An 18,910-nucleotide genomic window follows, 5' to 3' on the forward strand; every position below is an offset into this window, starting at 1 on the left:
CTCGCCGGAGTCACTTGTGTGTTGTCTGCACCCCTCCGGATCCGCGTTTACTCCAGCCAGAGAGACAGAGAAACAGAGTGAGAGAGAGAGAGAGTGAAGTGTGCCGATCGTTGGACCGTGTACGAGTGATCGAGACAATCCAAAAGAGCCGAAAGGCACGAGAAGATTCTCCTGGCGGACGGACGGTGTGCACCGCCTCGAACGAGTAGTGTTTCGGGATCGCTTCTGCGGACCTTGAGCGGACCTCGGACGTCCCAGACCCTGCGGACGATCAGTCGATCGAGTGCAGTCAAGCGGTACGGAACGGCAACGTTTGCGGTTTTAATCTCGGAACGGCCACAAGTGCCATCCGTGATCGTCGCCCTAGTGAGTGTGATCGAGTGGCTCTGTTTGTGACTGACAGACTGACTTGACTGCGTTATTGCGTAAGGTGTGCGTGCCATCGTGTCATCGGCACCTCGATTAACCGGCCAGCGATCGAGGAAGAGGAGCAGCAGCAGCAGCAGCAGCAGCAGCAACAGACGCAATCGCAAAGTAGGTGAATATCTCGATCCGAACCCGGGGTGCCGCTCGGTTTGCTTCGGTTTTCCATACCATTTTTCCGGCTTTTCCGCCTTCCTAGCGGGTGTGTTGCTTGGCGCCGCCTGAGCACCTGGTACCTGGAACTAATTAGGCCCCGAAAGGCCGTCTCTGTGCTGCCCCGTCTGTTACCTGTTGGTCGAACTATTGTGTTCGGTGTTGTGTGTCGCATTTCCCATTCCTTGATGAGGTGGCGCCCATGGCCCATGGTGGTTTGGTTGTTTGCATTAATAATTCGCGCGCTTCCGACGATAACAAAGCAGCAGCAGGCAACAGATACGACCACGGCGACGCTTGGTAGGAGAAATTAAAGGCAACACAGTTCGTGTTCGAGTCGAAATTCAAACAAACCCTCTTCCCCCTAAACTCCTCCTAAGTCCCTTCAGCAGACACCAGGGAACAGTGGAACCGACGTTAAGCAGCGTTTTCCCTTTCAAATGGCGGCACATTTTCGCGCTCAAGCCCTTGTTTGGTGACGGAAAAGCAAAGGTGTGCGTCTCTCTCTCTCTCTCTCTCTCTTCCTCGCACTCACTCACTCTCTGTGTGCGCTCGTGATGGGAAAAGGTGACGCGCATTTCACCCTCATCCCTCTCCCCCATTTTTCATCAATGGCACAGCGATGCCACGGAGACGAAATGGAAATTTGAATTATGAACAGTTAGCCGGAGGACGAGGGGGGAGGGCAAAGCGAAGGGCGTGATGAACAATTGTGTTTGCCGGAGTCTCGCTTATCTCCGGTCTCGGAATCTCGGCCTCGGAAGTTCCAGACATTCCTTGAGGATCTCGCGTGCCCCAACAAACCGAAAGCGGTGAGTCTCGCAGGAGGTCTCCGGTCGGAGGGAAACGAAACCGAAACCAAAACAGTGGAAAAACGAGACACCAGAAAAAGGGTTTTAGCATAACCAAACATGGTCCCGGATGTATGCGGGCACGCAATGCCTCCATCTCCCCCCGGGTGGGGTGGGTTCGCGACGGTTGGGAAGCATAATGGATTGTGCAGATGATCCGGGCGCAGACGCGCCAACTTCCCAGACGCGATCTTTCACCTCAAACGAAGCATCACGAACCAAGGGTGGGCAGGGGACACGCTGTTTCCGTTTCACTTTCACGTTTGTGGCTTAGCAGCTCATCACCAAACCAGTAGATTTAGATGCTTTGGATTCATTTGCGCGATGAAGAGAGCATAACCGTCGCACAGTGTTCCCGGTGGCAACCCGGGAGTCTGTGTTACGCGACGCCACGGTGGCAATCGTCTTTCGATCTCAACAAAGCTCGCGAGTCGCGCGCCCTCGAAGTCGCGAAGATGTTTGCGAAACCGATCATGACCGATCCATCGATGACCACCGAGGCCTGAGGGCTGAGCGAGCATCGCAGCATCGCAGCAATCGCGTGAAGCCACACCGAGTCATCATCATTTTGCGATGACCTCTCAGCATGCCCCACCCCAGGACCACGAGTGCTTAGGTAACGCCGCCTCGCGCGATCCACGCGATTGACGGCAAAGAGACGAGACGGCGGTCGGGTGGGCGGTCATGGAATGCTAATTTTCCACGAAATCGTGGAAACCCTCCGTGGAACACCACCGCCACGCCCGGTGGGCGGATGTTTTGAGGGAAATTCTTCGACAGAACGGTGCCCCGCGAGGGGAAGCTTAAAGCTACCGATTTCGTAAGACGCCGCCCTGGGATCCGCGGGAATCCGGCATATTTACAAACAAACACACCCAAACGGCCATCCCCTGGAGCCTGGGGCATTACAAGCCCTTCTGCAGGGACGGTGGGGGAGGTTTATGAATTAGATTAGATAATGAAATAATATTTGTCCAACCAGTCCAGGGGGCGGCCTACGAGTGCCCTATGATTTGTCGACCGACCGGGGTCCTGGGATCCCTGGCTGGCTTCCCATAAATTACCGAACCGGAGCGACTCGGATGCCGCCCCGTTTTCCTCTGCTTCTGCTTCTTCTGGGGCTCATCGACCAAGGGAAATTGCCCTTTTATTGGGTTTTTGTTTATTCGTGAAAGTTATGAAAAGCTTAAACTTTGCTTCCATTATCTCGCGCGGAGCTGTCTTCCAAGTGACATAATGCCGCAGAGCGCGTGAGCGAGTGTTCCGTCGAGAGTCCGAACGGTAGAACCTCTGCTTGGGAGTCCTGTAACGACTGGAACACTCCACGATGCTCAATATGTTGGCCATAAGGCTGTTGTGTTGCCACATCGAAACTTCAAACATTACACTCTCGTCCATTGGGGGGTGGATTAGTTTTGGGGACGAGTGGGAGTTATCATTTTATCATAAATGGCTTCTGCTACTGACCATTTCATGCCATGCCCCTCTTTGCTCTTGCACACAAACACTTCACTCTATCACCATCATCATCATCATCGTCGGTGCTTCTCAAGCGTAGAACGCTGGAGACACTTTTCCACCATTAAAGCCAGGAAGAATGAAACTTTCATTCGTTTAACGTTTCAACTTTCCCGATAAAACTTTGCTCCAGCACCGGACCAGTGAGTGAGTGACTGGTTACAAGTACAAAGTGCAAACTGTCGCAAAGAAGAACCCCTCGGTTCTTCGGTACAGTTGCCCCCCCCCTTTTTGCTGTGTTCACAAGAATGGTTGATCACGCAAAAGTTGACTGCTGGTGCGTGTCCTCCACAAGGACGTCAAGGACGACGACCACGGACGTACCGGTTTCTTCCACCGGGAACGTCTTTTGTCTAATTATAGGCCAGCAGATATACAATTAACGGATTCCGTGGAAGAGGAAGAGTTCTGCCAACTCACCGAACGCCAGAAGCACATCGAGCGCAACCCTCTCAAGGCCCCCCAACTCCAGGCCGCTGTTGTCGTTCCCCGGGACCACGTTCCAGGACGCATGATTTGCTCATTAAAGATGGCCGCTAGACCGGAGTTTTCGTGGTATCCCGTACGCCGCAGAAGACACCGGGGGCCAACAGGGAGCCCAATTACGTTTCATGAGAGACAGAATTGACCGCAGAATCGCTGCTAATTAGTTCCGATGTTCCGCTCAGCTACACACGATAGCAAGCGAGCGAGCTTTATGTAACGACGCGGCCAATCGCACAACGGTTTTGAGTTCCACCAAGCACCCCTCGAGATGCATCTCGGAATCGGGCAGCAAAATGTGTGAAAAATTAAATCATCGCTCACACGGCTGGCGTAAGAATGCACGACGTGGACGATGGACGATATAAAACAAATGGCATCAGCACCTCCGGGTGGTGGGGTTGAAAAATGGCGCAAACACAATCCACTTCAACGGTGCTATCGCATCACAAATTGAGTGTCATGTTCGGCAGCCAACCATTCATCACCCACTGGTTGATCATTATCTCGCGTATGTCTTCTTTTCGGTGGTTGACAGCCTGTTTCTGGCGTTTGGCGTGTGATGCGCGCTCTGAAGCGAACGGTAGCGTTTGCGGATATTGTATCGGATTGAATCGATTTCGAACGAGCAAAAAAACCAACCTCCCATAATCCTGAACTCTGATCCGGATTTGTGTGTAGGACCGGTGGCAAACAACTTAATCGCTTCGCTGATTCGGGATACAGACAGAGCAAAAACAGCCGGTAGTACTACAAAAAAGCACAACCGTTTCCACATTTAACCTCCAGAGCATGTCTGGGTGTCATTTAGTTGTTGCGGTGATGCTGAAAAGCAAGCTAGTGAGGCAATAAAATGGTGCTTTTCAGAACAAATAGCGCAATGAATTGCATTTCATGGTGCTGAGTTCTACAGTTAAACATCTGTCTGAACCGCCATTAAACACAAGAACGGTACCGGTAAGACCTTCGTTGTCCTTCACGTGAATAGCGCTTAGATCACGAAGACTGCAAGGCATCCAGACTAAACAACAGACTACGGGGACCATCGTGAGACAACAACTTCAGCCGAGGCCAGGCCAATCCAATCAAATTTTTGCCAACTTTCTCTCCTCTCTTTTTCTCTCCGGTCTCCGGCTAGGAATTGAATTTCACCAATTTACGAGCAAAGTTAGGTGACTCCGGACGGCCCAACATTCTCGCTACGGGCTGCCTCCCTGGCCAGCCACCCTGGAGTGGAGGAAAGAGGAAGACCTATCTGCCTCCCTCTGCGAGACACAAAAATACACACATACACTCCCCTTGGGGGGGCGTTTAAAATAAACAAAACTTTCCGTTCGAAAGTGAATCGACCCACATCGACGCTTGTCCGCCCCTTGTCCGCGTCCACCCACATCGCCAGCGATGAATATGCAAAGTGTGGCTTCCATTTTGTGCGATTTTTCTAACGATTAAGGATTCTTTATGACTGTCAACGGCCGCTGTCTCGCTGGTTGAACTTTCCGTAGATTTCTCTCTCTTAGTTCCCTGCTGGCCAACAGGGCCACCCCGCGGGAGTAGCGGAAATGTCAAAACGGGATTTAGCGGTACGCGATTGAAGGATCTGATTACTGATTCATCGTATCGTCAAGCCGGATGCAACCGGAGATGCGAATGGGAAACGCGCCAAACGTTCCCAGTAAATACTTGCCGTGTTGTTCGTCTTGGTCTAGCCTCAATTCGGTGCGACAATATTTGTTCGCCATTGACAGATTGAACAAACGGATCTCTCTCGTTCTTGCTGGGCAGTTCATTGTCCCTCTTCTTTTGCCGAAGCCACTCGACTCGAAAAGCCATCCAAGCAAACCGGGGCCGCTGAAAAAGAATGCGAGAACAGTTATGCCAACGAACGGAACGCAATGTCCAATCGTTGTTATAACCTCCCCTCGGGTGCACGCTTTCTCCCATCCAACTACACTACAAAACGCAGATAAAGATGGTCATTTCGCGGCACTTTGGACACCCCCCAGGAAGAAGCCTCAAGCCATCACAAATGAGTGAGGAACGAATGTGAAGGAGGTCGCTATCGTTACAGCGAACAGGTTTGACCGCAACGGCGCATCGATGATGACCTCTTTGTGAACCGCCGGGCGGGCGGCAATGGGTTTTTAACGCGAGGCGCATATTATCGCACGAGCATGGCGCGTGATGCACGGAGAGAACTGGCAGCGATTCGTTCCCGTGTCCGATGGCCTAGAGAAGATAAGAAAAGGCGTGAGTGAGTTCGCCTCCCGGGAATCTGAAATCGTTCTCCCAAATGGCGTCTCTATCCATCCTCCGAGGGGAGCTTATCCACTATCCGTCATCTACTCGTCAAAGTGTGTCGCTCGCTGGCGTCGTCCATTTACTTGCGTTCCAATGGCCCCCGGACACTGGATTGCGGGCAGATTGTTGCGCTTTTTAACTGCGCGTGCTAGTGAGACACGTTGACCGGGGGGAAGATAGGATCAACCATAAATCAAACAACGTGTTCCGAAAATAGTCGCAACCCTCTCAGGCGCCATTAAAGGCCCCGCTCTCTAGATGGGGTCGCCGAAGCGTCCAGCAGCAGCAGCAGCAGTATCATCCATTATCGGCGTTCGGACGCACGGACGACGAACCGGACGATGCCGGCGCCGGTCAACCCCCTTCCCATTTTGGCTCATTAGCACAACCTTGAACTTGGAAAAGCCCTGTCCGAGTTGGGTTGGCCCCAACCTCAGGTAACCGGTTACCTGTAGCGTCGGACGGTCGTGGCCAAAAACCGGTTGCGGCCAACTGGAGTGAAATGACCTGGCTGTCCGTTCGTTCGTCCGTTCGCTCGCTAGCACGTCATAGTGCTAAGCTCGTAGCATCCTCCGACGAGTGAACCTTTTGCGTAGATCTCGAGAGAGAGAGAGAGAGCCCTCCGGCCGGCGGTGTGTGTCCGTGATCTCGTCCATCATTGTCATGTTTATCAGCGTCGCACTGCTCGTCGGCATTGGCCGGCACTAGAGTACTGGACCGTGAAGGCGACTTGTCCTCGACACTGTGACCACAATGGAAAATCAAGGACCCGGTGGCCGTGTCGATGAGATGCGTTCCGATGGTGATGCCGGAAATCAGCCAACTCAATCTCTCACCCCGCGTGCGCACCGCGCTTTGTCGCCTCCCGGGGGTGACACCTACTTGCGCTGAGTTATGTTGGATGATTTTCTTTGTTTTTCCACACCGGAAATCCCCTCGAGTACGGCGTAACGGGTGGCAGCAAGCACCATGCCTTCATAATCGGAGGTCATGTCACCATCATCGATCGTCTAATGCCCGTTGACGGTGTTCACGGTTTGGTTTGCCGATTCCGATGAGTGTGACGGGCCGCACTGAAGTGTGAATTGTGTGACCGACCGACCGACCGACCGATTATGCAGATTGCAGTTAGGGAAATGATAACGAGCGGATCGATTGGTTTGGTTTGGTTTGTCGCCAGGCACCAGGACGATTGAAGTTTAATTGTGGTTTGCCGCACCGAACTTCACCACCGGCTGCAGCTGATTGATTTGCGATTGTGCGAATGATTTTAATTGCATAACGATTGTTTACCGCAACCCGATCCCTGGAACCCAATCTGCACTATAAACTAGAGGACAGTTTGTTTGTTGGATAAAGCCTTCACAGAAGCTGTTTTCTATTCTCTCTGCTGGTGTGATGAAAATCCAGGTAAAACCTCAAAATGCCAACCATCATTAACGGGGGATTTGCGTGCCATGAAAGCTCTCCTGGGGGGGAATCTGGAAAGATCACCGTAACGTCCAAAAGATCATCCGGTAGCGCAGTGAAAACCGGCCACACACTAGTAACCTAGTTACGCGGGCTTTCCCCACCCCGGACCGGGCTGAAATGTCAAGTACCAAGGCCAACCGCGAAATGGTTAAAACCGGTTCACCTGACTTTTCGGCTGTACCCTTTTGCGCCTGGAAAGTGCATTCCAGGGCCTAGAATTTGGACAAAAGGGTAACATGGTCGACTGTCCAACCGGATGGCATGCGGGGTGCACCCACCAGTCACGCCGCTTGAAACCCAGGGGGGGGGTGGAGATTGTGAACTTGCGAATCGTACACGCACCAAGACCACCCCGTTGCCGCCGTTGCCTCTTCAGGGTTTTTCCCAGGCCACACCATGCGGCACCACGAACAGTGGACACTTTTGAGGTGCTGGTGGTGGTGGTGGTGGAGAATGGTTTGCTCACGCGCGCGCTAGCTGGCCCCAATTCCCAGTTGTACACCGTCACCGGCACAAAGCCACCGACCGCCGACGATTCGCGGACGCGTGGATTGCGTAAGCAGCTCACGTCTTCGTCCACCGAGGGGCACCCGAGAAGCGACGCAAGTCTCTCGTGGCGTCTCTCTGCATTGTTCTTTCGTTTCGTTAGAAGTAGGTTGTTGAGCTTCTCACATCATACACATCAGGCCCAAGCCGAATAGTGAGCAACCGGCCACCACCACCGCGCGAGAAGATGCGATTTTCCGTTTTTTGCTCATTTGCTTTCGAAGTGTCTGAAGCGTTATCACGATCGGTTGGTACCGGTTGGTGGCCTTTTCTGTGGCCAAAACAAGTGGGGAAGACCTGCCGTACCGCGAAGGCGAGCTTTGTGTCTTTTCCTTCGGATAAAATCAGTGAAAGCACGCGCCACCACCACAACAGAGTTTCCGTTTTTTTCCGGTCAGCCATTTTCGGCGAGAAGGTCACCGGCGGATGAGAAGTCGATTACTAGAGCGCGCGCCATGCCGTGCAAGTGACGCAAAGGTGCAATAAAACTAATCCGATTATGTTGCTGCCCGCCGCTTGGGAGAGGCACACGAAAAATGGTGTCTCGCTATGCCGTGAATGTGAAGTAAGTGACGTACAAACTGAACTCTGATGCCCTTTTGCGTCTAGTGAGCTGATGCGGTGTCCATTCCCGAGTCCACTAGGTGACCTTGGACCAGGATACGTCTCCTGTTGGGTTCGTTCCAATGTTTATGCTTCTTTGAAGCGACGTACAACCCAAGATAAAAAGAATGCTACTCTAAGGACTCGGATCGCCTTCGACAAGGGTTCGCCTTCAAAGACATGTTCAAAGGATACTCTCTCTCTCTCTTAGTCCGATTGTAAGTGAGATAAAGGATGAACGCACCACCGCACGCCCACGACCACGCGCGGCCGCAAACCAACCGAGACCGCATTGATATTGTCTCCGACCGATGGAAGTAGCGGGGAACGAAACATGATTTTTCGTTTTACGATGCTCCATGGCACCGCCATGACATTGCCTTTGGTCTCTTTCTCTCTCTCTCCTGTCCTGTCTTTTGACCGCACCCCAAACCGAAGCACCGGACAGACGTGCCGGGATGTACGGCTATCCGGGGCTATCCGGGAATCGCTCGCACCAAATCCATTGTGTTAGTCTTCGCCTTCGCGTTGCCATTTGGACGACCGACCGAGCGAGCCAGCGAGCGAACGACGACCCATCACTGAAAGGCATCCCAACAAATGCTTTCGCTGAGCTTCAAGGCGAAAGCGACGTTCGGACGAAGAAGGTTAAATGAAGTTAAACATAAATCTGCGCCCGTCGACGCACCAGCGGGATTCGGTCCTGGAGCGAGAGATTTACCTTTCTCATTGGTATTCTTCGAGTGCTTCCCTGCCAGACGTCGACTGTAAAGCGGAGTTCGATACGAGACCATTGGCAAACGACCGATTGTGCGCGGTAAATTAAAATACAATCTTAAAGCACGGTTACGAGCTGGTACTTTGAGTCATTCCAGCATCTGCAGCATCTGCTGCCACACGGAGAGCATCGTAAACCACCAGCTACAATGATGTTGGTTTTAGAGTTCTTGCGATGCCCGTAATGGAACCATTTGCAAAGCAGCACCGGAGCAGCAAAAATAAACAACAAATTGAAACAATACTCGGTGGATGCTCGATCGAATGCGAAGACTTTTCCAACGGTTCCCCTGGCGGTTTGCGCTGGGCCAAGGTTAACTCAAGCCAGCGTCGTGGCTTGATGGTTGTTCTCTGCTGCTGCCTGGCAGGTTGGCTGGACATTTCCATTTAATGGATTTCTTTGCCACATTCCTATCCATCTCGTCCGTTGCATCTCGCGCGATTCTAGCGATTCCAAGGAAACCAGAGTAGAGAATTGTTGATCGAAGATATTGCAAACGGAGACAAAGGGCGAGAGAGAGAGAGAGAGCCAAGGAGGAATCTCATGAATCTTGAGCTTCTGCCTGCAATACAGCAATCAATATTCCGACGAAGGGCAGTGGACTGGTTTTTGTTTCTTTTTAAAACGCTTTGTAAACTCTTCAGATATTGCTTTCTGCAATGTTCAGTTTCAAGGGGATATAACGGGAGCACAAGCAATTGCTCGGTATTGATCAAGGATCTGCCGTAAGTAGAACAGTTTCTGAAAAACATCCTGATTCTGGCTCCCCTGGAAGCCATATCTCCCGTGAGCCCTCGAAGGGACAAGTTCCATCGTATCGTCGGGGCCGTGCCTCCCAAACACCTGTTCAGCCTCGTCTTGCAGTGCCAGTCTGTTTAAGAGCCCTCGAGAGAGTGTTTTGTTCTCTTGCGCTTTCCAATCCCTCCCGTTCTACGTAAGCCACAATCTGCCAGCCAACCAACCGGTTCTAGCCACCACCGGTAGTGCCCTCGGTGGTTTTCACAACGGAAATTGATTTTGCATCAACCGAAGGCGAGGCGAGAACCGAACGTCTCCACAAATCTTCCGGTCCGTTCCGTTCCGATGCGAGCAAGCAATCGCCAGAGTGTCAAGCGATGGATTATAGGGTGTAAAGTACCTCTCAGATTGCTGTTAACATGTCTCCAGCTCACTCGCAGGCCCAGGCAAGGCGAAAGGTAGCACCGTATTGCCCTTCCGGTGACCGAGAACCGGATGCGTTTCAACGAGCTCCACTACCAGGTTATCGCCATCGACCGTCGCCGTATTGCGGTACGTCCGAGGTGACGATGGCCAATGTTGATGGCCTTTATGCTTAGTCCCCGGGGCGCACATCTTTCTCCACACATGTGTATGTGTGCGTGTCAAGGGCAGTGGACCGGACTGGCCTGTCAGACGCTAGAACCTTCTTCTCTTCTCATATACACCTTTCCAGTGAAGCGGTCTATGGTGGTTGCGCGGGCGACAGAAATGGTCATTCCGTTTTGGGAAAATGCCCCCTCGAGGACTCTTCTCTCCTTCCCTCGTCACCACGTTCTCCCCGCAGAACACCAAAACCTTTTGTGGAATAGCTGGTGGTGCCGATGGCTCCATATTGGAAAACCGCATGCTCAACCGCTCCAAGAACCAATTGAAAGTCCGGTTTCGTGCGGTGTTTTTCTTCCATTCGTTCCTTCGCACCACATAAGCCGATGCGGTTATTTAACAGCACAGCCTTTCGGTCAGTCAATGCTGGTGGTGGTCAGCTACACTTGGCTTCGTATGGCATTCCATGTCAATCGTATGGCTTGACCAAATCGCTCAATTTGTCGCCCGTGAATACCGGACATGGTCGGCACGGAGGTGTTCCGTTGCGTCCGTAATTACTAATCTCAATCACTCAGCTCAGCAATGCAGCCGAATGGATTCGAAGTCGTATGAAATTGTAACGCCAAAGATGCGAAATGAAGATGCGAGACGAATTGATGCACCATCCAGCTTCCATTTTACTTCCTTTACTTGCCGCAAACAACTGTGCGCACTGGTGGGTGTACAAATTGGCCCGCTAGTAATGTAATTTTCACCATCAATCGTCTTAATGAACGTCGCTCGAATGGCGCTTCGCTGCAGCTCAATTACATGCCGTACACTATGTTGTCTGGTGGGACGCCAGTGTAACCTGGGCAGCTGCAATCGGGAAATCGATCCAAATCCAACACGTTTAGGGCCCGTGGAACCGGGAGCTCGAGCTGGTAGAGACCACAGTGAGAGAGATAGAGAGACAGCTGGGTTCGTGTTTCGTGCTTTTGGAACGGCCTCAGCCCGTGGAGTACTCCGCGTTAAGCTCGGTGAAATGAAATTACCCCCGGTAAGTAATTAATAAAAGAGGATTAGAGGAAGAGTGGGGTCGTGTTGGCAATTTAGCGCAATCGCTGCCACCGGACGACCTACGCCGCCACCACCATCGCGCACACCCTAAAGTCTCATCCCGATTTGTTGCTCCGGTTGAACTGCTGCTCTCTGACTCTTCGGAATGTTCCGCATCGGTAGACATAATCGGTGATCCTCATGCCCTTCTTCCAGCTCCTCCTCCTCCGGCGCCGGTAGCATAAAATTGATAAAGTGGGAAAGTAGGAAATTCCGGAACGGAACGAAACCGAAAGCTCCACTTTCCCGATTTTGCAAATCCGTTATCAATTCCGGAAATCTTTCCGACGCATCGCCCGGTCTGTCGGATTCATCGGCACACGCAATGCCATGCCATCTCTAGTTCCAAGTTTTCTCTGCACCACGCCAAGCAGCGCCGCGAGAATAAATTTACATTTTATTAGCGCAAAAAGTCGAAAGCCAATGATAGACGATCAGACGGAGCAGCAGCAGCAGCAGCAGCAGAAGAGGTCGGCGCAATGTTTTGATGCTTCCCCACGCAGTCAGACAGACAGAGCGAGCATTCTCTCAGAGACCAGGGACCGCAGCGACCGCTCCCAGCAGCCGGCATGTCTGCAGCGTCTTCAATTATCTTGCCATTTTGTCTTACGCAATGCCTTCGCTCGCACGCCGTCTGCGCTTCAGATTGTGTTCGGATCTGCCCGCGCGACCTCGACAAAGCTGGCAATTTTATCAAATCTTTCAATTATCCCACCAAGTGGTCCCATCTAGCGAGCCCTCCAAAAAGCGGCGGCGCCAAACTCACGCCAGGTCACGCCAGGCTCCGGTTTAGTGTTGCACGGAATTCGTTCGTACCAACCCGTTCTCGTCGTTAGCAGCCCGTTCGGCTGCTTTCGCGCAGATCCAATTTATTTCTTCCGGCAGACCGGGGCTGCCCCCCCCCCCCCCACCTCCCCGGGGGTTCCAACGACGCTCATCTGCGTTTGGTGGCCCCGAACACGGGCGGTGCACGGTGGTGTGGCTCTTTCCTCATCTCGAATGCATCATCCGATCTTCGGTGGGCCGCGTGTGCATTCGTGAGCCTTCTGAAGCCCCGCATGGCCATGTTCGAACATGGATCGCGGATGCTTTGTTCCAATGGCCGGGAGGTTGCTCGGCATTACAAATTGAGCCACGCTGCGTTTCCACATCCGAGCGTGCTGAAGCCGGATAATGTTTGTGTGCGGCTCCTCCGCGAGCGAATGATGATGACGGTGATGACCAATAGGGGAATTGCAATCCACGATGGTTGCGGTGGATTGATCGATGACGTCGACCTTTGACATGACCCACGGGCCGGGGAGGGTTCTTGCTTCTTGTTCTCGTGGACTTCAGCGGCGCGGGCAGAGAATCTTGCCGTTGGTTACCGTTTTCTGAGCCACATAATCTCTTCCATTACTTCTCGCAGACACTAGTTCCGATCCGAAGAGGCCAAGCGACTGATCAGCGACTACTCCTGCTTCCCAAGATGGATTGCAAATGGGATGAAGATGGATATTTGTTGAGCAGCTTAGCACCCACCGTTGTTTGCGATAAGCTGCCAGCTCTAGAAAGCGGTGACAGTATTGAATAACGGCCTAGCACCTCAAGTGATGGAGCGTCGCATTCGGAACAAACATTCGAAACCAATTATGTGCTGACGTGTGCTGTGCCGCCATTGACTTCGACACACATTCACCCAGCACGAAACTGTAACCGACTGGCTGCGAGCGCATGATCTACACTTGGCCACAAGGTCCCCCCCCTGGCAGCCCCAATCGCATTCAACAACAACAAGAGCACCTTTCGTTTCCGTGATGCAACGTGATGTACAGCCTCCTCGCCGTGGCTCAAGAAGTGCTCGCGCACGTACAGCAGACGGACCGGATCGGATCGTCCGTTTTGCCGGTGTCCTTGCTCCGAATTATTACCAAATCTCATGGCCAACTACAACATTGGCAGACTTTGGAAACTGGAGCATCGCTTCCATCACTTCCAACCGCTCACTCACATTGTACTGATTGTTTCGCTTGGTTTTTTTTCTTTTTCTTCTTTTCTTCCAGAACGTGTCACTAGCGACCACAGGAGCCTGGCACGATGTCCACCTGTGCGTGCCCTATGACGAGCCCGGTCGGGTCTACCCTGGCCGCGCTCTGCGGTGGTGCCCAGTACATGCTGTTTATGGGGCTACTGGAGGTGTTTATTCGATCGCAGTGTGACCTCGAGGATCCGTGTGGCCGGGCGAAGGTAAGCGGATTCGAACGGAAGACCTTAGGCCACTGGCCGCCCTTGCATTTCTTCCTGTTTTCCTCACCCTTTCGTCAACTTCTTTTCCCTCTTCCTCACAGGCCAAATCATCCCGGGGTGTGGACTACGAGTACGATTTCATCGTCGTCGGTGGTGGATCGGGCGGATCGGTCATTGCGTCACGCTTATCGGAAATCAAGAACTGGAAGGTGCTGCTGATCGAAGCAGGTAGGTCTGGCTGCGAAAAGAGCCCCCCAAGAGCCAAGAGAGAAGATAGGGATGGCGTCTCAGGGGACTCCAGTGAATGCGTGAATGGCCGAATCGCCGTTCCGGTTAGATGATCTCCGGTAACACTCGAGTGCACTCCGGAGACCACCGGCCGCATCTTCACAATTTGGCGTACGTAAACGAACGTACCAGTACCCCAGATTGGTCCGATGTGACGCCAAGCGAGTGCCGGTTCTTGAACAAACTTTTCGCTAATTTTCATCCCTAACGTCTCCAACCACGAACGGGCCTTGTTGTCGTCGTCGTCGTCATTGGAGCGCGAGCACCAACCAGGGTACGGTCACGATTTGTTGGACAGCCAGCCAGCCGGCGTTGCCCAAGCGGCCTGCAGCTCAGGGTCCATTGACTCCGTTCACTCGCTCACTTCGCTGGGGGTTTTCCCCTGGCGCGTTATTAGCAATCGAATCGAAATTAGACAAAATACGCTGTGTTGTCGTCCCGTCCCGGTATTTAGCGCGATTGCTCAGAACGATTAGCATATTTGGCTGCGAAATGGCGCGCACCGAACCGCTGTAGCTGTAGACCCAAAACACCCAACGGGGCGCTAAATGTTGCGAAAAGTTTGTGTCGCAAAGCGGCGGCAGCGTCGCCAAGCGTGTACCGACCGAGTGTACATTTCAAATGGCAGATGAAGAAAATGGAGAAGGAAGGAAGAAAAAGTGACCGGCAACGACCGTCGCTACCGAGGATTAAGTGGTTCTATTAGGAAAGCTCACCTCAGCTCAGCTCACTAGACACTCACTGGACGGCCTGGTCGCCTTTTGATGGTCAACACCATAATGCCCAGTGTCAATACCCAAAACCGTCACACGGACCGGCCGGTTCAACAGGTGCAACGTCACGTGTGTCCCGCAATGGTGAAGAGGAGGGCCCGATTTGTGTCGTTACCATAAATCCACGGACGCTCGGTACGCATTTTGGTCATCTGAATCCCATTTGACCACGACACGGAGCGACCACGGCGTCCGAACCTTTCATCGTGCTCGTCCGCGTTGGTCGCTTTTCAGCGCTACAATTCACCCCGAGATCCCTCTCACAATGGTCGGTCGAGGCCGATCGGATGGTTTGGCATTTGCGTGAATCCGCCAACAGGGAAAGGGTGTTGAGGGCGAGGACGAGCGCGGCTATCCTTGAGTACGAGAGTGTGCCAGCTGCCAATCGGATTGTCGCCGTGATTGTACCATTACCGGCGGGGCCGTGAATCTGGCTTCTCCCCACGGGATGATGGCCTTTATGCGAGGTTCGCTTTCCCAAATTCTCGATTCCCGGTTTCATCGTACTTCGACCTTTATGATGATGTTTTTTTTTCCTTTTTTCGGGGGCATTGTCTCACGATTACCAACGCTCGAGCAGCAAAACGGGGAATGAAATGGTATTTGAGGTCTTTTGGGAGCTGAAACGTGCTGCTGTTGGTCTCTTCTGCTTTTTTGCCTTTCGAAAATTCACCGTGGGCGCAATATTGCAACCTGGCCGAGTGGGCCCAAGGTTCGCCACGAAAAACCTTGCACCAGATGCACTTGGGCTGTGACGGTCAAGGACCATTCCAGTTCCATTCCAGGCAGCTTCGTTAAGGAAGAGGAGAACAGGAGAATGGCCTGACAGGAGACAGGGCAGCTTAGTGCCAGTGACTGGCCACGGGGGCCCCCCAGAGGGAGCACAAAACCTGAAATACCGGAATTCTGGAAAAAGTGGTGGACGAGCAGGAGCAGCAGCAGCAGCAGCTTTGGTGATGTTATGGCCTCGCGCTGGAAAGGATTATGCCGATGCCGACACACCATCGGGATCGGGATGTGGTGCGGTGTTTAAGTGAAGAATTTAAATGTCGACACTTCTTGGATGGGTCGACGGGTCGCGCCGTCGCTTAATACCGGTTAATGCCCGCTGTGAGCCGCGAATCCGCCGAGAAGAAAGCGAAGCGTTTTTGAAAATGCAAAACAGCATTCACCGGCAGGTTCTGGTTGCGGACCAATCTGCTGGATCCAGTAAGTAATGGAAGGAGAGTCAGAAAGCTTTAAATACAAAGTAATGTTAATCTGGAAGAACTGGAAACTGTTTATTTTCGAAATGATGCAACTAGGAACTCTTCACCATCTTTCCATCCACGTAATTCTTAGCTCCATCTAATGTAGACGCTTGTATTTCCCTCTTCTCCATTCTATGCATCAACTGCAATTGCAGGGCGTTAACTCAGCGTCACGGCTCATTTCACGGGCTGTTAGCTTTCCTTGCTTTATGCCAAGGATCCCAATCGATTAGATGTCAGTTAGTATGCGTTACAGTAATTATCATGTTACAGGGATGTCGAAGCATGTCTTGACCTTGACCCAAAAGCATGGCATCACAATCCAAAAAAAAACATAAAACAACGCTCCACTCCGCCTTCCAGTACACAATACATTGCAGACCCATTAATTACTTTCGGGCCGGGGCCGGGAAACATCGCGGCATCTCGGCATCTCGGATAAACTGGCGATTTGCAAGAAGACAATACGAAATCGGCCAACGGCCTGACAGTTACAAGCCAGTTCGATGGCCGATCGTGGCATCCGTGATTGCCCTGATCGAAGGTACCAATCAAACAAACGAACCATCGAAGATGATCGGGACGCTGTGAGCGTGGAGTGTTTAGGCACAAAAGCGCGGTGCGAACTCCGCCCCCGGGGGGTGTTAGTCAGTTCTTTTTCAGCCCGATTATCAAACGGCTCTTCACAAATGAATGGCGTACAAAGTGTGTGGCTTCCCCCCGGGGGGCATCGCCGTTGTTGTGGCTCCACAAAAGTGGCTCAGCATGGCCATCACGTCCGAAAGTGCTGGCCGTAGTTAGCTAATCGTGCATCGCAGCATCTCGCGTAGGCTCTTCTGCTGCTGCTTCTCTCCCTTCAGACAAAACGACCACACTGATTGTGGCGTTTGTGAACCAGCTGCTCCGGTCACTGCCACCGATCAAATCGATTAGATGCGATAGAACACGCCAGCATAGCCCCAACTCGGGTTTAAGTACCTCAGTGTGTCTGGGTTTGTGTGTGTTGAACACTGAGAATTGGGTCGGCAGCAGCAGCATCGAACAGCAATTATGGTGTTGGAGTAGTGAGCATCCCCCTGAGGCTGGCGCGTTGCGGACAACACTCCGGACGAACGGACGGACCGATTGCAGACCGAAACCGATTGCATTGCACGAGAGAGTTCACTTTACTGCTGCTGCGTTTGCAACGAGCTTTCACGAGTTTTAGGGGAGAATTTCATAAACTGCCATCCGTTCCGAGCTGCAATGCTCATGGTTTGCTCATGTTTTGCATCTTGCTTGGAGCTTGCTGGCTGGCCAACATGGAACAACAACAATCCGCCTCACACGTTGGCGAGTGGCGTTGGGAATTCGATTATTGATTCCAATCGATTCGACGAGGTGTCCGGTTTAGACAATGTTGGAACGCCGATGGTGATGGGGGTTGTTTTTTTTTTTTTGTTTGGAGAGGCATGCAAGCAACCTACACAAACGCAAGCCGCCAATCGATTCCGGTGACAATTTCGGTTGTTCATTGGACATGCGAGATGAGTTTTTAGCAATGCTCTGTGATTGACCAACGATTGGCACGGCACGACGGTGCACCAACCTTTGGGATCTGGTTCTATGCACTTCAACTAGATTGGATTCGTTGTGTTCCAAAAGCGAACGAAATATTAATTGGACTTTTTCCTTCCTTCGTCTCTTGCTGTTATTGTTTTTTTTTGCAAAATGCAAATTGCATATTTTCCACCCACATCGGTGCCCTAGTTTTATCGGATTCAAATAATAAAATTCCAGGTGGTGTGCCAGCAATGAAAACTGTATTGGAAAACCCATATTTGAACGTCATTATCCATGGAAATTGATGTGCGCCTGGAGCGTACACAAGAGAAATAAACAGAGACGCTAAATTACCTTGGACATGGCATGTTCCACTTTTTGTGATGTTATGTGCCTGGCGATGTGGCTGATCAGGGTGCAAATGACGTGGTCGTCAAATTCGCAAAATGCTTTCGGGAATCGCAGAATCGGGTTTTAACATTCTGTTAAAACTCGTTAGCTGTTAGTTTAGCTCGACATTTTGAGCATATTTATTATGGTACAATCATGTCACGATGATAAAACGATAAGGTTTTCAATGAAAACCTGTTTTTATTCCATTTCAAAATGGTAATGATGTTCTGGAACCGTGGATGAATGGTGGTATGGAGCCTTGGCCATTCGAGCATTCCGTCTGATGCCAGCAAATGTGAAATTTTCACTAGGATGCGTTATTCATTCGTTATTCGATATTCTAGTATTTTTTGTATTTAATGATAGCAAGCAATATTAAAAGAAACCGTTTGAAAAAACTGCGCGAGACCACAAATAAGTACTCAGCAGATCACTTATGATTTTCATGAATCAAACGACCATTGAGTAGTAGTTTAATGAACAATGTTAATAGCAATCCATTAAAGTTACATGGAACATAAACTTAACTCTGTCGTATGCAAACAGAATCTTCACAGGAAAGTCTATAGAATATTCAAAAGAATCATTTTCTAATTCCAAAATCCACTTTACCCCATTTCCCTTACCGCAATCATGTGAAAATAAGCGAAACAATAGCTACAACCGCGTGTATCACCCACAACCGGTCACAATACTGGAGACAGCAGTGCAATCAAATGATAGCATTGCAAATGGATGGATTTCCCTGATTCCCCTGAAACCAATCCGGTGCACCCAGGTCCGGCAAACGGGCGTTGCACGCTTCCCGTACTGTCTTTAATCGTTCAACCGAAATCCATGTAACATTACCATACTCCCAGCTACAATGTGGAGCGGTCTGTGAGG

The 18,910-nt window shown here is 51.6% G+C and overlaps 1 protein-coding gene across 2 annotated transcripts in view; it reads left to right on the plus strand.

The window, feature by feature from the left end:
* Positions 1-18,910, plus strand: part of LOC126570974 (glucose dehydrogenase [FAD, quinone]) — a 21,842-nt gene continuing 2,932 nt past the window's right edge. The window contains exons 1-3 of one of the 2 annotated variants that reach the window (XM_050229135.1): positions 1-538; positions 13,596-13,779; positions 13,881-14,007. In XM_050229135.1, the coding sequence (XP_050085092.1) occupies positions 13,630-13,779; positions 13,881-14,007 (277 nt within the window). In that variant the 5' untranslated portion in view covers positions 1-538; positions 13,596-13,629. The remainder of the gene's footprint in view (positions 539-13,595; positions 13,780-13,880; positions 14,008-18,910) is intronic. The other variant, XM_050229134.1, reaches the window with a different exon arrangement.

The sequence above is a fragment of the Anopheles aquasalis genome, chromosome 2 (genome assembly GCF_943734665.1).
Source record: "Anopheles aquasalis chromosome 2, idAnoAquaMG_Q_19, whole genome shotgun sequence".
NCBI classification, from domain to species: Eukaryota; Metazoa; Arthropoda; class Insecta; order Diptera; family Culicidae; genus Anopheles; species Anopheles aquasalis.